Genomic DNA, 14,143 nt, shown 5'->3' on the forward strand with positions numbered 1-14,143 from the left:
ACACAGCAGGCTAAGAAAGTCCTGATCCCCAAAGATGTTTAGCATCATCCTCATAAAGGTTGCCGGACTATTACATAACCCCTGTGGCAATCGATTGTATTCGTACAATCCAAATGGGGACGTAAAAGCTGTGAATCTCCGGTCATCCTCATGCACTTCCACATTGTAGTAGCCAGAGGTAAGGTCCATTGTCGAGAAAAAGGCATTTCCACCTAACGCAGCCAGCGCGTCAGCCTGGTGAGGGAGTGGGTGGGCGTCTTTGATGGTGCGAGCATTGAGCAAACGAAAATCAGTACAGAGTCTCAGGTCTCCAGACTTCTTCCATACAAGGACAAGGGGAGAGGCAAACTCACTACTAGACTTCCTTATGATATCACGTTCTTCCATCTCATTCAATGCTTGTTTGAGCTTCTCATAATTATTTGGTGAAAGGCGTCGGTAGGGCATCCGAAAGGGTTTCTCATCACTCAGTTGAATGCGGTGAAGACATCCGGAAGCTTTTCCACAATCCAACTTGTGCCTGGAAAAAATAGACTGGTACTCAGCTATGAGCTGGGTGAGTTTCTTCTTACCAGCAGGAGACGCTTGACAGGAGGAGACATCAATATCAGTCAAACCTAAGTCACGTAAGACCTCAGGCTCGCTTGAACTGTCAGGTCCGTCAGTATCGTGAAGTTGGCTGGAACCGTCAGTCAGTGTCAAGTCATCTTGGCAGTCAGTGAGTATATCAGCCGTTCTCTGCACTTGCTGCTGTAAAGCTGCTGATGAACCATCATTCACACCCGAACAGTCAAAGTCCTCTAGAGCCATGCAAGGAAAGACATCGGCTAGAGTGGCGTTTCGTCTCAATGTCACTGTCTTCTGAGAAGGGTTTATCACTCTAACAGGGAGCCACCCATCCCCCCCGCAATAGAGCTACTGTCCTCCCTACCAGTATTGACCTTGGTGTTGACCTTGAACTGCTGGGCTCAATGACAACAGCACTGCCAGCTGATAGATTCTGAGTGTTTCGTAGTCTGCCCCAGACTAAGTGCTCCTGCATAGGCTCTAGAGTCACAGCCCCTTTTAGTCTCACAGTTCCAACTTTGTCAGGTACTTCACTGTGTCTCCATCTCTCCACATTAGCCATCATCTCGATTAGCTTGCTCTCCTCACCCCCGTCACACACAGGAGTGTAAACCCTCTTCCAGAGATCTCCATCCGTCTTCAGGTGGCGAATCAAGTGCTTTAGGAGATTGCTGCCCAAGATGAGGTCATCACTCTGGCCTTCAACCACCAGTGTAGGCACAGCGACTCTACATCCGTACACCTCCATCTCCAGCTCACATACTCCCAAAGGCCTCGTCTTCAACCCACCACAACCAACCAAGACTACCTCTGTAGGACTCAATGATGGACTTTTCAACACTCCTGCATGCAACAGTTCAGGTAAGACCCTAGAGCTCAAGGTACAAGCCATGGACCCACTGTCAAGCATAGCTCTCACTTCCACTTCTCCTCCTATTAACACCTTGGCATAGAATAAATCATCATATGGGGAAAGTCTCTGTGTGTTCTGCATTATGATAGTCTTCTCAGTCTCCATTTCGTCACAAACACTTTTATATACAGACTCCAAATCAACAGCTCTCACTGATGGGGACTCTACAAAAGGCCCAACACTCTCCCCTTCTACATGCAGGCCTACTAGTTTTCCGGAAGCTGAGCAGTGATTACTGTAGGGACTCCACTAGCTGTGCTCAGAGCTGCAGCCTTGGGGCACTGAGAGCGTGCGTGGCCAGCTACATGACAAAGAAAGCAGAGGTGATTGGTCCTGCAGTGAAAGTAAGTATCATGTCCAGCATCCCCGCACACGTTACATGGCCCATTAGACTTCACTTTGCTCCTATTCCCTTTTTGGAATTTATGGTCAGACTGTTGTGGCCTCTGCTCCAGCACACGCTCCAGCATGGCAAGGATACGTTCCATGGGCTCAGCTGAGCCCTGAATAGGCTGGGCTGGGTAAGGCAACGTATTGGGTACTTCCATGTGGGACCTCACAGCAGGCATGGTGATCGGCATGACAGCACCAACTTCCTGGGGTCACCTTAGATAAGTGAGAGTACCTCCGCTCCCTCCTGTATTCATCCAGCCTCTCATGAACATCTGCAGCGGTCCATTGCTGTAATGGCTTGCACTTAAAGATAAGGGACAGTTCAGCGTTAGGGCAATGTCTGATGAACATGACTGTGAGCTCACGAGATGGGTCTTCAACACTTTTTTTCTGTCTCTTTAGACAATCTTCTGCAACCTCCATAGCCCTGTTCAGTCTGAGCCAATATTCAAATGGTTGTTCATCAGTCAGAGGTAATGTGGCATAAAAGTCAGCAAGGGGCATGCTTGAAAAAACAGCGTCACTAAAATGTTGTTTCAGTATGTCAAAGATGGGACTCGGGCCTTTAGATAAATCAATGGAGGGATTGCTGCGTATGCCAACTTTAACAACATCGCGGGCCCTTCCCATAAGCCTGCCCATAACCTCAACTGCTTGGTCCATCACAGACACGCTCCTCTTACGCATGTAAACCATGACCATATCCTCCCACTCATGCACTGTGCACTTTTCAGAGCCATCCCCCCGAAAATACACCGGTTCCCTGATATCAGACTTCAATACCAGGTTCAGGCCTGACACATCCATACCCCTCGAGCTGCATACACTCCCCATAACATTGTCCCCAACATGTCCAGCAATTGCCTTTGACTCCAAACAGGAGGCAATGTTCTCCCCAATGGAATGACCAATCTGCTGTACTATGTCTGCTATGAAATCCATGGAGACCTCCCCACTCCCTGTATTTGGCAAACCTCTTTCATACACATCCATGGGCGTGTCCATGGATAAACTATCATCAAAACCCTCCAGTTTGGGCATAGGTGTAGAAGCAACTGGAATTTTGGCTGAACCCCTACCCACAGATGGTGACAGATTAAATGACAGGAAACCCCTACCTCTCCCAACACCTTCCATTTTAACAATGGGAAATCAACACCCTAATGAAAATGTAAACAGCAAAACATGTATAAATATATCACCTAAATCTCACCTATATCTAGTACACTGGTAAAACTCACCCTACTTATATCAGATATACATCAGAATTGCAAATAAACAAGTAACACAAAAGACCAGTTATCCTTTGTCTGTGAAGAGCCTCAGACAGAGAAATTATCAATTGCAATAATAAAACGTTCTAGTGGCGCCATCTTGTGGCGAAATGCGATATCGCCAAACTGCACCAGCAACGTCTTATCTGATTCTTCAACAGCAACCACGGTCAAGTTCTGGGATGGAAATCCAACGAAGGATGATCCGATCCAGAAGAACAGTCACGGCACCACTGTAACAGTACTCTTCTGGCGTTGTGTACATCAGTCATCGACACGGAACTCCAATATGTAGCACCAATCATGTAGCTTTATTCTGATAAGAACGACACAAGATTGCACGTCATGCAATGCCCGTCTCAACATCCAACTCTGCACTCACGCACGCTGGTTTGGTGCTTGTTCACTGGGCAGTTACCAAAATAATACAATTACAATATAATATCTTTAACAATGTACCTGATAAGAACGACACAAGATTGCACGTCATGCAATGCCCGTCTCACCATCCAACTCTGCACTCACGCACTGTACAAAATATATGAACCCCCCCCCACCAGACACAGTAAGTTGCTAGCTAATACTGGCGTGAATTCTCTACAACAAAATGCACAACAAATATTCTCCAAAAACCCCTGCATCTTATGTGTGACGTTTGAATAACATTTACAAACTATTTGATATAAATTGTACATTTAAATAATCACTTGAGAGCATAAAATCACTTTTGACGTACGGTGCTTTGCAACCAACAACTTACCGCTGGTTTGGTGCTTGTTCACTGGGACGATTCTAACTGGAACATCCCCCCTCGTAAGCAAGCTACGCAAACCAGCCAATAAGATGCCATGTTGAGTAGGTGAAGGCAAGACAAACTCAAACCAAAAACCCATTGGCTTAACAATAAAGTGGCAAGGGGAATCACCAATATAACCCTGTTACATGAGCAAGGAGGCCTACAAACCTGACTCAGTTACACCAGCTAATTTATTTTTGATTTAATCTTCTTTTAACTAGGCAAGTCAGTTAAGAACAGATTCTTATTTACAATGACGGCCTACTCCAGCCAAACCCTAACCTGGACAACTTGTACACCACCCTATGGGACTCCAAATCACAGCCAGTTGTGATACAGCCTGGAATTGAACCAGGGTCTATAGTGATGCCTCTAGCACTGAGATGCAGTGGCTTTGACCACTGCGCCATTCGGGAGCTAAAAAAATTAACCTGATTTTAACATCTGCAAAATACTTATTTTTCAAGGTCCGGAAAATATGCCTTTTCAATGTTCTCGAAAATATGTATTTTAAACATACGGAAAATACCTTTACACCTTCCATTCAGAACCTAACGTCAACTTCTGGAAAATACGTATTTTATACGTCTTTTCAATGTCATTTTGCTTACTGGGACTATTCTAGTTTTGTGAGGGGCAGCATTTTTTGGTCTTTCGTATGGCGGCGGAATGGCACACACACCCCTTCACCCCTCAACCCTCTCTACCTTTCACTCACTCAGTAACAGTCTGCACACTGCCTTATAGTCAGCCGTAGCAGTTCACAGTGAATATATATTAGAAGTAGCCCAAAAAACAGACACCCGCGACCAATCCGTGACATCGTTTTCAAAGTAGCCTAATTGTTGGAAAACTGCGGACATAGCAACACTGCACACAATGACGTTCTCTATATCATGTGTTCAAGTTGATGATATATTGAAGAAACTATTACGATTTATCATGCAATGTTCTTTGCAGCTAATTCTATATTTTTTACTGGGTCACTGATCTCTGTAAAGTTATAGAATATAGAGCAATGCATTGGTATATTGTCTGTGTTTTACCTTCCTACATATCTTACAGGAATTAAATAACTTTATATCTCAATGATTTGTCCAACCTTTAGAAAGTTTAGATAGCTCAGTGTTGACCGCCAGGTGACAGTATATAGTCAATAATGTCCCCAATCCTCTCAGGACTAAGGCAACATTTTCTCGAGTGGATGTTTTCATGTTGACATAATCTTGCAATCAAACATGTTGCCTAAAGAAATCTTCTAACATATACACCAATCTTTTTTTGGTCATCCCATTTGACTCCTATCAATATGCAAACCCAACACATCTTAAAGGGATAGTTCACCCAAATTATACTGTACAAAAATATAAACGCAACATGCAACAATTTTAACGATTTTACTGAGTTACAGTTCATATAAGGAAATCATTCAATTGAAATAATTTCATTTCACATGACTGGGCAGGGGCGCAGCCATGGGTGGGCCTGGGAGGGCATAGGCTCACCCACTGGGGAGCCAGGCCCACCCACTGGGGAGCCAGGCCCATCCAGTAAGAACAAGTTTTTCCCCACAAAAGGGCTTTATTACAGACATAAATACTCCTCATTTTCATCAGCTGTCTAGGTGGCTGGTCTCAGACGACCCCGCAGGTGATGAAGCCACATGCGGATGTCCTGGGGACCAGCGTGGTTACACATGGTCTGGGTTGGACACACTGCCAAATTCTTTAAAACTACGACATTGGAGGCGTATTATGGTAGACAAATGAACATTAAATGATCTGGCAACAGCTTTGGTGGACATTCCTGCAGTCAGAATGCCAATTGCACGCTCCCTCAAAACTTGAGACATCTGTGGCAATGTTAGGTGAAACATGGGATCAACACTTTATATGTTGCGTTTATATTTTTGTCCATTGTACAAATTGGTTTCCTTACCCTGTAAGCATTACGGACAAGGTGTGACAGCAATCCACATTTTGGTTATCAATGGGGAGTGTGCATTCTTCTCTTGATTCCGCTCTGTTCAAGTTTATTTGCCACAGGTCTGTGAATCTGTGCGTGACAGTAGGCTGTTCGAGATTGCGCAGATTGAATATGCACTGTTCCAAAATGTCACATTTGGGTTTGTATGGTCATGGAAAGTCATAGGAATTTGTTTCAAACCTGTTTTTAATGTAATTCATGAAATCACACTTTTAAATATGATCAACCAATAAAAACAACTACATATCAGCCATTATCATTTTGACCCTTCAGTGTATGTCTGTGAAGCTGCCTTTTGTGCACCAGTGCGAGTGGCCCGTTGCCCGAGCAGCAGGTATACAATGATGACAGACTAACTAGATCGTCAATTCAAAACATAACTTGTAGCAGTTATCTCGCTCGTTAACTATAGCTAACTAAGCATGTGCATAGATCTCCCCTGAAAAATCCATACTTGAGCCTTATATATTAACACGTCTAGTTAGATACAGTGCATTGAAGTAGCCTACCTTATCCATTTCACCCATGATTTATTGAATGATGGAATAACTTTATTAAGACCATAGTATTAACCACATAGTAGCCTAAAAATCAGCTCCTCAACTGGACCTTGATAAGCAGACTTGGGTGTTTCCGGGCTGGATCAAAAGCCAAGCATGCACACCCAGAAGCTCTCCAGATGGAAGGTTGACCACATGTTGACAACATGTGACAAACAGTGCAGTTCTATGTGGGGGGCTAAGTGCCTTGATCAAGGGCACAATGGCATGGGATCAGACACAGCAGCTTTCCAGTGCCGATAATGCTTACTTGTTCATTCATGTAGGCTATAAGTCATGAAAAGTTGGTTAAAAGTCATGGAAAATGTGTCTAAACCATTAGCAGTGAATAATCAGAGGTCTCTATAGCTATAGCATAATGTCATTTGTGAATTTTGTTGAACGTAGTCTAATGGACCGACTTGGAAAGACAGCTCCTGCACTTATTCCAAGTCAAGCACGGCTTATGTTCAAATCATCTATAGGTTACTTTTTTTGAGCTTCAAAATGCATTTTTAGATACTTTCAGATGATTTGGACATAATGCGTGAAATAAGCTAATATCGGTCCTATGACTAGAATGGCCAGAAATGCTCAAATAATATCATTTGGAAGCTAAACCAAATATGGTGGATAAATAAGATATTGTAGTTTATGTGGGGGTGGGGGCAATAAGTAGACCATTTCTATTTCAAATCTTCAATCGTTGATTAAGACAGGTGGGTTCACTCCCAAGTGCCGCATGTCATGAAGACACTCCCCTGTCTCGATCAATGAGATAAGATTTGAAACAGACAATCTGTAGGCAGACACTGTTTGATTACTTCATGGGGAAACAACAAATCATTTTAATAAATTCAAACAAACCCCCTGCAACTGGACACAGACATTTTAGAAGGTACATGTATGGCCAAATCGAGAATGAAGATAGTATCACCAAATCAAGGCTGGTCGAAAATTCTTTATGCTGCTACGCCAAACAGTACCTATCCAGTAATGGCTAATGGAGCATCACAATAGCCCGTTATCATTTGCTAAACCAAAGCATGGATTCCCATCATACCTTGTCCATAGACTGCTTAGAGGGTAATGAAACCAATATGTAATTTTATAATTTGGGTGAACTATTCATTTTAAAAAAAATCTCCCATTGAAAGAAACACAGGACAAGGGGGGGTTTCTTGCAAAATTATTCTCTAATAAACTTTATTTGTACACAAATTGTGTAAGAGGACAACTTCCATCTGAAAACATACAATACAAATTTTCTCCAAAAGGCCACCAATCCTTTGCATCGCTACTGGTTTCTTCTCACACAAAATGGTTTCCACCTGACCACTGTACAGTACATTATTACATTGTGCCCTATAGGATCCAACTGCAGCATCGAGTCAATTATTCAAATCCTATTACAGTGCAAGTGTGATCTGTTCATTAGTGGGAAATAGAGAATGGAGACCAAAGAAATAGAATGTAGAATCTAGGTTCCATTTCTATGGGCGACCAAGGCGAAAACATCTGGATGTTATGAACAAAAAAACAGCAACAGCTTATTTTTATAGTGAGCTTAAGGCATGATGTACAATGTTGATTTCATCCAATGATGGATAAGTGGTTTGGAGAACGAATGAATGCATTATTGTCCAAGACGTATGGGGAAAGGAAGCAGTAAAGATCCATTCGCCAGCTGAGGAAAGCCCTCTTTGTTTCCCTTTACTGGTGTGGGTATTCCACAGGGCCAAATCAAAAGCATCAGAAAGTAGTAGTAATAAACCCATGAAAAAAGATGTGTGTACAGGCTTGTGTAACAGTTTGAGGCCTTCGATCAGCAACGCAACTGACCATACTTTCAGAAATGTACAACGGCGACAGGAGTGTCCACAGAAACCTAACTGCATCATTTTTATAATGGTATTTATCAGTCGTACACCAACTATCCAGATTATTAAAAAGTGCCTATTTTGTACCTTCAGAATTCATAATTTCTTAGCCTTTATCTCAATTGGGTTTCTGGGTATACACTTTTACCCATAGAGTATGGTCACGCAGAATTACATTGTCCCAAAATGCTGAATAACACAAGGTTGTCAATGTTACTCTAGCATCACAATAATGGTAATATTGATTCTTATTAGTCTACAGTCAGCCAGTGATATGAAGGGTCCCTGGTGTGGACCCTAGGAAGGCAGCAGGTTCCTGAGGGCTCAGCCAGGGGTGTGCATTTGTTTATTTTACCTTCATTGAAAACATTTACATAAAGTGTGTGTGTGTGTTTGTGTGTGTGTTGTGGATATGATTATGAATATCAATCACACAGAGAGCACCAGGGACCTCTTTCAGTTCTCCTCAATGAGGTTCAAGTCCAGTTCTGTGCAGTCTCTTTCAAACACACTCTGCTGTCCAGCCTCTAGCACACCCATATGCATTTTCTCTTCCTCCTCCTCACTTTCACTCAGCGGTCCAATGCTGGTTCTTCCCAGGAGGTCTGCAGGTGAAAAGGTTCCTCTGAAGTCCCCTAAAACAGGTTCCAGACCAATGCAGACGGCCGCTCCACACACCAGGGGCTCCCCACTACGAATCTAAAACACAAGACATGGAAGAAAACAATAAATACAGCATCTTCATAGTGCAATTTTATTTATTTTTTAATATATATATTTATTTTAAATCAGCTTTATATGAAACTAATAGGCATACAACTGCAACAGCTTTTAGTATTTTCCATGGTTATTCAAAATACCATGTGTGAGAACCTCAATGTCCACCTAAGGACGGTCTATGAAAATCATATGCAAATGTATCAGACTGTCTGGACAAATGTTCTGGCTATTTCCTCATCCTGCACAGAGACCCCAGCCAGAGGTAACTTTGTGCAGTCCCTTTATGTTTTTACACCAGAAAGGCAGCCATTTCATAAACCACCACCCACCATCTTAAAACATGACAAGGACACACAGAGCCAGCTGCAAAACCCAGCAGCAGCTTCAGTCACACCCCCAGGTCCAATGCCCAGAAGGCCATAAAAATGAACTGGGGGTGAGAGAAAATCGCAAAAGAGAAAGGAGAAGTGATGACATCACTCCTCAGAACAGGAAGTCAGTAGTGTTGCTCAAATCCAGTGGTTAAATATAGATGGCTGGGTGGTGGTGAATGTCCATAGGGGCAAGCAATTGGTCCTGGGCATGCATCAACGAACGGACACAGGAATGCAAGGGTCAGCCCAAAAACACACATACACGCCGGGTCAGGGCAGTGAGGCTACATAGCCAGGCAGCACAGTCCCAACACCACTCCCTGAACCCAAATCCAGACTGGTCTGGCTGGGACAGGAATGTGAGAGCGGTAGTTCTGTCTCATGAGGGGAGAGCGATTCAGAGAACCAGAGAGCCAGAGGCCCATTTCTCCTCGCTAATGATCCCAACATAAACACTCTGGTCTATGGGGAGAGGTGAGGAGAGCTGGGGGGGCCGCTTTAGGCCTCCAGCCACTCACAGGCAAATGAAGTTTGCTCTGACTAAAGGAGAACTATGAGCAGTTTCTACTAAAATGGTGCATGCTATGCATTTTTGGCTCAATATATTGCATTTATCTTATTTAATAGGCCTAAAAACTGATGTACATCCCATCCAGCGCACCTGAGTCATCTTGCTGAAGTCAAGGCCGGGCCTGGTGTAGTTGGGGAGCGTGTCTGGGTCATGGCGTCGCTTCAGGCCGGGCTTACGTAGATCACAGGGCTGAGAGTGGCAGCGTGGGAGACGGAGGGGCAGGACACGCCTTGAGGACGATGGGGTACTACAGGCCGAGGAGGGTGTGGGGGAGGGGGCCGGGACCTCCATCCCAATGTAGCGACTGGCTAGAGCTGGAGAGGGCTGGGGGGGAAGGATGTGCACAGGGGACAGAGAGAAGCGGCGCTGCTGCAGGGGCCGACAGGAACTCAGCGTGGCCGGGGAGGAGGAGCAGGAAGAGGGGAATAAGCCTGTGCAGCTCTCCCTGGGCGGGTCATAGTGGTCCCAGGAAACACTCCAAGGGATAGGGGAGTCCGGGGACAGGGCCAGGCTGAAGAAGGTGGGACTGGAGGAGGAGTGCAGGGAGGAGGTGAGGGAGGAGCTGGGGCCTCGGAGGGGTACGGAGCCAACTCCCATGCCGGCTACCCCCCCACCACTGTGGCAGCGGCGCTTGACGGGGGTCCAGATCTTGGAGGCGCTGGGGCGCCAGGGGGTGCGGTAGCGGGACAGGTCCTCAGGGACGGACAGGGAGCGACAGTGGCGTTTGGGGGGAGGAGGGGGCAGCGGCGGGGAGTTCTGTAGGGACATGTTTGTCGCAGAGGTGCTGGGGAGAGGGGTTCCTAGGGGGTCCAGGATAGAGACGGCATCCTGCAGATGGGTCTTGGAGGATGGGAACATAGACCAACTGCTCTCTGTAGAAGTGAAACAAACCAAAAACATGACTCAATGTTGGGCGTTCCAAGTTAATGATTTAGCGGGAGCTTTGAATGTGACAACTTTATTAAAGTTTAAGGAATTAATGGATCCTTACCTGGAGTCAACCCATACCCGCGCCAACACACCGTGGGGCTAGAACCCACTTCAGGCAATGACTGAAACAAAGCAACGAAGATAAGGGATTTATAGCAATGGTAATTCATCATAGAAGAAGAGCTACAAAACAGCCAGTCTGTATCACATGGCATGCTCACCACATTAAGAGAGAAAGCCCTGTGATAAGGGGGCTCCTCCAGATTCTGTCTGCGGAGCTGCTCTGTGATGAGCGTCACCATGGTGACACACTGATGCCAATGAGGAAGGGGTGGCGCTTGTCAGTCAGACTGCTGGGGAGGTTAGTGGTGTCCCCTCCCCACCTCAACTGGCCAGACTGACCCTTCCAACCTCACTGAGATAATGTCATCAACAGCTTCATCATCTCATCTGAACAGGGAAAGAGTAAGCAGAGCATCCACATTTTAATGCCGAGTAGTAGACCATATTCAAGAGTTATTTTACCAGGGATTGGAATAGCACATCAATCTGAGCATCATGGATACAGAATGATTGGGTGTGCAAGTCAATTTCCTGTTAATCCCACAGCTTTGCGTTGGGTAATACCAGGAATGTGCGTGTGCAAAAATCATAAAGTGGCAGGATACTTATTGTACTAGGAATCTGTTCTCCCTCTTACAAGCATGCAACACTCACGTGCAGATATTTGGACACCGTTTTGAGAGAAGACCAAAGGAGGAAGAGTGACCACCGCCCTAATGAGTGTTCTATAACTCTTATCTGGTAAGGCAGGAGACAGACTAGGACATAGGCTAGCTCCTGCCTCAGAGATGAAAGGTACGCAAAGTAACAGCAGAAGTGCAACCTCAAAAAGCGATGATGTTAAGAACACTAATCCGATACATTGCAGAAAACATTCATTTTCTTTGAGAATACAAACATAATAATTTATTAGCTGCACAGATGTAGAGTTCAGGGCAATACCAAGGCACATTATAGTCAAGTGGGTCCAATTCAAAGTGAGTGCTAATAGTGTGGCACTTGTAGAGGGCTGTGAGGAGAATGGAGGGGGAGGGAGAGCGAGAGGAGGAAAAGAGGGGGAGGATGGGGGAAGTGTGAGAAACAGAGGGGGATTGGGGCCATAGGCATGCCATGCCCACTCTGAGAGACAACAGGGGGAAGAGAAAGTGGAAAATGGGACTAGGACCTTAAAATGACCAAGGCACAGAGAAAACAAAATATGCATAAAAGGACCCGAGCACAACTAAGCACCATGCAGTGACAAGCAAAACAAGGTGCCAGTTAGTGTTGTTCGCCGACACATTCCACACCATGCACACCCCCCATGCAAATGCCAGAGTCAGTCAGCTTTAAAACAAACGTAACAGTTATTGAAACTAGACACACCCTATGGGAACACACCGATTCTCTGCTATACAAAGTACCACACCAAATAAGACCGGCCCAGATACAACACTTGACTAGTCATTGCAACCTTTGCACTGTTCTGTATAAATATTGTGCACAACGAAACCAAAAGTTATAAAACCAACAAATGATAAACCACTTCCAACTGCCTATGCAGTCATCCCAATGTGGGTGACAAGAGGTCTCTCTCATTTTGGGAACTATGGGGAGTTTCCACCACCTACTAGCCACTGTTGCTTTAAGTGCTTAGGCTTAGGGGGCTGTGTGGCCTACAGGGACTTGGTTTCCATGTGGCAAGTTAATTCTACAGCACATGAAAAACGCAACACTAAATACAAGTCAAAAGCTGGTGGCATGGACGAGCCATTTGACAGATAAGCTAACTTAATAAGTTCCATGACTGGACTTAGTTGTGGGAGAATCATCACTAACACACGTTACATGTGAAACCTATCAAACAGTGACAAATGCTAGTGATTAAAACGTGAATGGTAATGTTAATCATAAGAAGTTTGGTTTAAATGGCACACGTGTTCCACTCACTGACAAACCCATACAGTTAACCTAACGGAACCTCAACATGTTTCGAAAGACGTTAAAGTTTGCTTGCAACTTAGCAGGCAACTCTTTTTGGAAGTTAACAAAGCAAAGTCTCAAATCAATAATAGGAGTGCTTGGTAAACCGAGATACTTGTGGTCAACTCTGAGGTCTCCATCTTCTGATCTTACTAGCTGGTAAGTTAGTTACCAGCTAGTAACTACTTACCTAGTAGTAGGCAAGCTAGCCTACTAACGCTACAACAAATTATGTGATCTTGACCAATTGGATTGTTGCATGCTAATATGAATAGGCTAACTAGTAGCAATATCGCATGGTGCCCGTTAGCAAGCAACTTACAAATGTATGACATTAAATTTGGTCATCATCCCAAATACGAGGCTTAGAGGCTAATGATAGCTACGAAAGCAATTAGCTAGTTACCGTTAGCCAGCAGCAATACGGTCTGTGCGGTGGGCCAACCAGGCAGCTGGTTGGCCCAACAGTTTGCAAGTTCCGACAAACTAGCCGGTCAGTCTTGACTAACACATTGCAGTATCACCACAAGCATATCTAGCTAAGCTAGCGGTTATTCATTTGGCCTACATTAGCTGTCCAGGTCAGATAACGTTAACTTGACAGCCACCTAGTTAGCTAGCAAGCCGACTCAAGTCTAGCTAACTGTAGCTAGCATGAACATTCAGCCCGTGGGAACTGACAGTCTGGCTCATCACTCCGCTAGCAATTATTAGCTAGTTTGCTATGTTGTCATGCTTACGCATTTAATTGTCAGCGTATCTGAATTAATTTACATATCGGTATAAGAAATGTAGCTTAAAATGACGTTGATTATTGACAGCAACACAAGACTGCTTCGTAGCTAGCTCGATGATTCATTTACCTGCCCACCTTGTCTCCTTAGCAACCGAAAGCAGCACGGGGTAGTTGATGGCCTTGCACTGAATATATAGCCATCGGAACAAACCATTAAAAAGGGGTGGTTGAAACGCCTAACATGCTTGTATCTTTATTATACAAAATCTATTTATATCACAATCCATCTAGGAATTAACTATATATTGTCTCCGAAATTCAATGTAAATCTTAAACGTGAAAAACGTTTTGCTTTTTAATTCTTTAAAATCACCCCCCTATTGTTCTGAAAGTAGAAAAAAAACAGACAGAAAGTATTCTAAAGAAAAACGCATCGAGT

General features: G+C 44.5%; 3 protein-coding genes across 4 annotated transcripts in view; all 3 read right to left on the minus strand.

Annotated features, from left to right (window-relative positions):
* The window catches only part of LOC118375712 (C-terminal-binding protein 2-like), a 33,174-nt gene extending 29,090 nt beyond the window's left edge, over nt 1–4,084 (minus strand). Inside the window, exon 1 of the mRNA XM_052507490.1 lies at nt 3,908–4,084. The gene's annotated coding sequence lies outside the window, so the exon portion shown is untranslated. The remainder of the gene's footprint in view (nt 1–3,907) is intronic.
* Nucleotides 901–3,901, minus strand: LOC127923451 (uncharacterized). The gene is made up of 2 exons (XM_052507523.1): nt 3,607–3,901; nt 901–3,463 (listed from the first exon to the last, which is right to left on the minus strand). The coding sequence occupies exon 2, from the start codon at nt 3,008–3,010 to the stop codon at nt 1,973–1,975; it is 1,038 nt and encodes a 345-aa protein (XP_052363483.1). The 5' UTR covers nt 3,011–3,463; nt 3,607–3,901; the 3' UTR covers nt 901–1,972.
* Nucleotides 4,085–7,645: 3,561 nt separating the features above from the next.
* On the minus strand, nt 7,646–13,999 carry LOC118375797 (protein FAM53C-like). 2 transcript variants are annotated; one of them, XM_035762406.2, is made up of 5 exons: nt 13,832–13,999; nt 11,165–11,393; nt 11,005–11,065; nt 10,104–10,885; nt 7,646–9,047 (listed from the first exon to the last, which is right to left on the minus strand). In XM_035762406.2, exons 2-5 carry the CDS (start codon nt 11,243–11,245, stop codon nt 8,805–8,807), a joined length of 1,167 nt encoding a protein of 388 aa, XP_035618299.1. In that variant the 5' UTR covers nt 11,246–11,393; nt 13,832–13,999; the 3' UTR covers nt 7,646–8,804. The 2 variants fall into 2 exon arrangements, with proteins under 2 accessions (XP_035618299.1, XP_035618304.1); XM_035762411.2 differs by having other exon boundaries at nt 13,840–13,991.
* Between the last annotated feature and the right edge of the window lie 144 nt (nt 14,000–14,143).

Source organism: Oncorhynchus keta, chromosome 4, assembly GCF_023373465.1.
Source record: "Oncorhynchus keta strain PuntledgeMale-10-30-2019 chromosome 4, Oket_V2, whole genome shotgun sequence".
In the NCBI taxonomy this organism is placed as follows: Eukaryota; Metazoa; Chordata; class Actinopteri; order Salmoniformes; family Salmonidae; genus Oncorhynchus; species Oncorhynchus keta.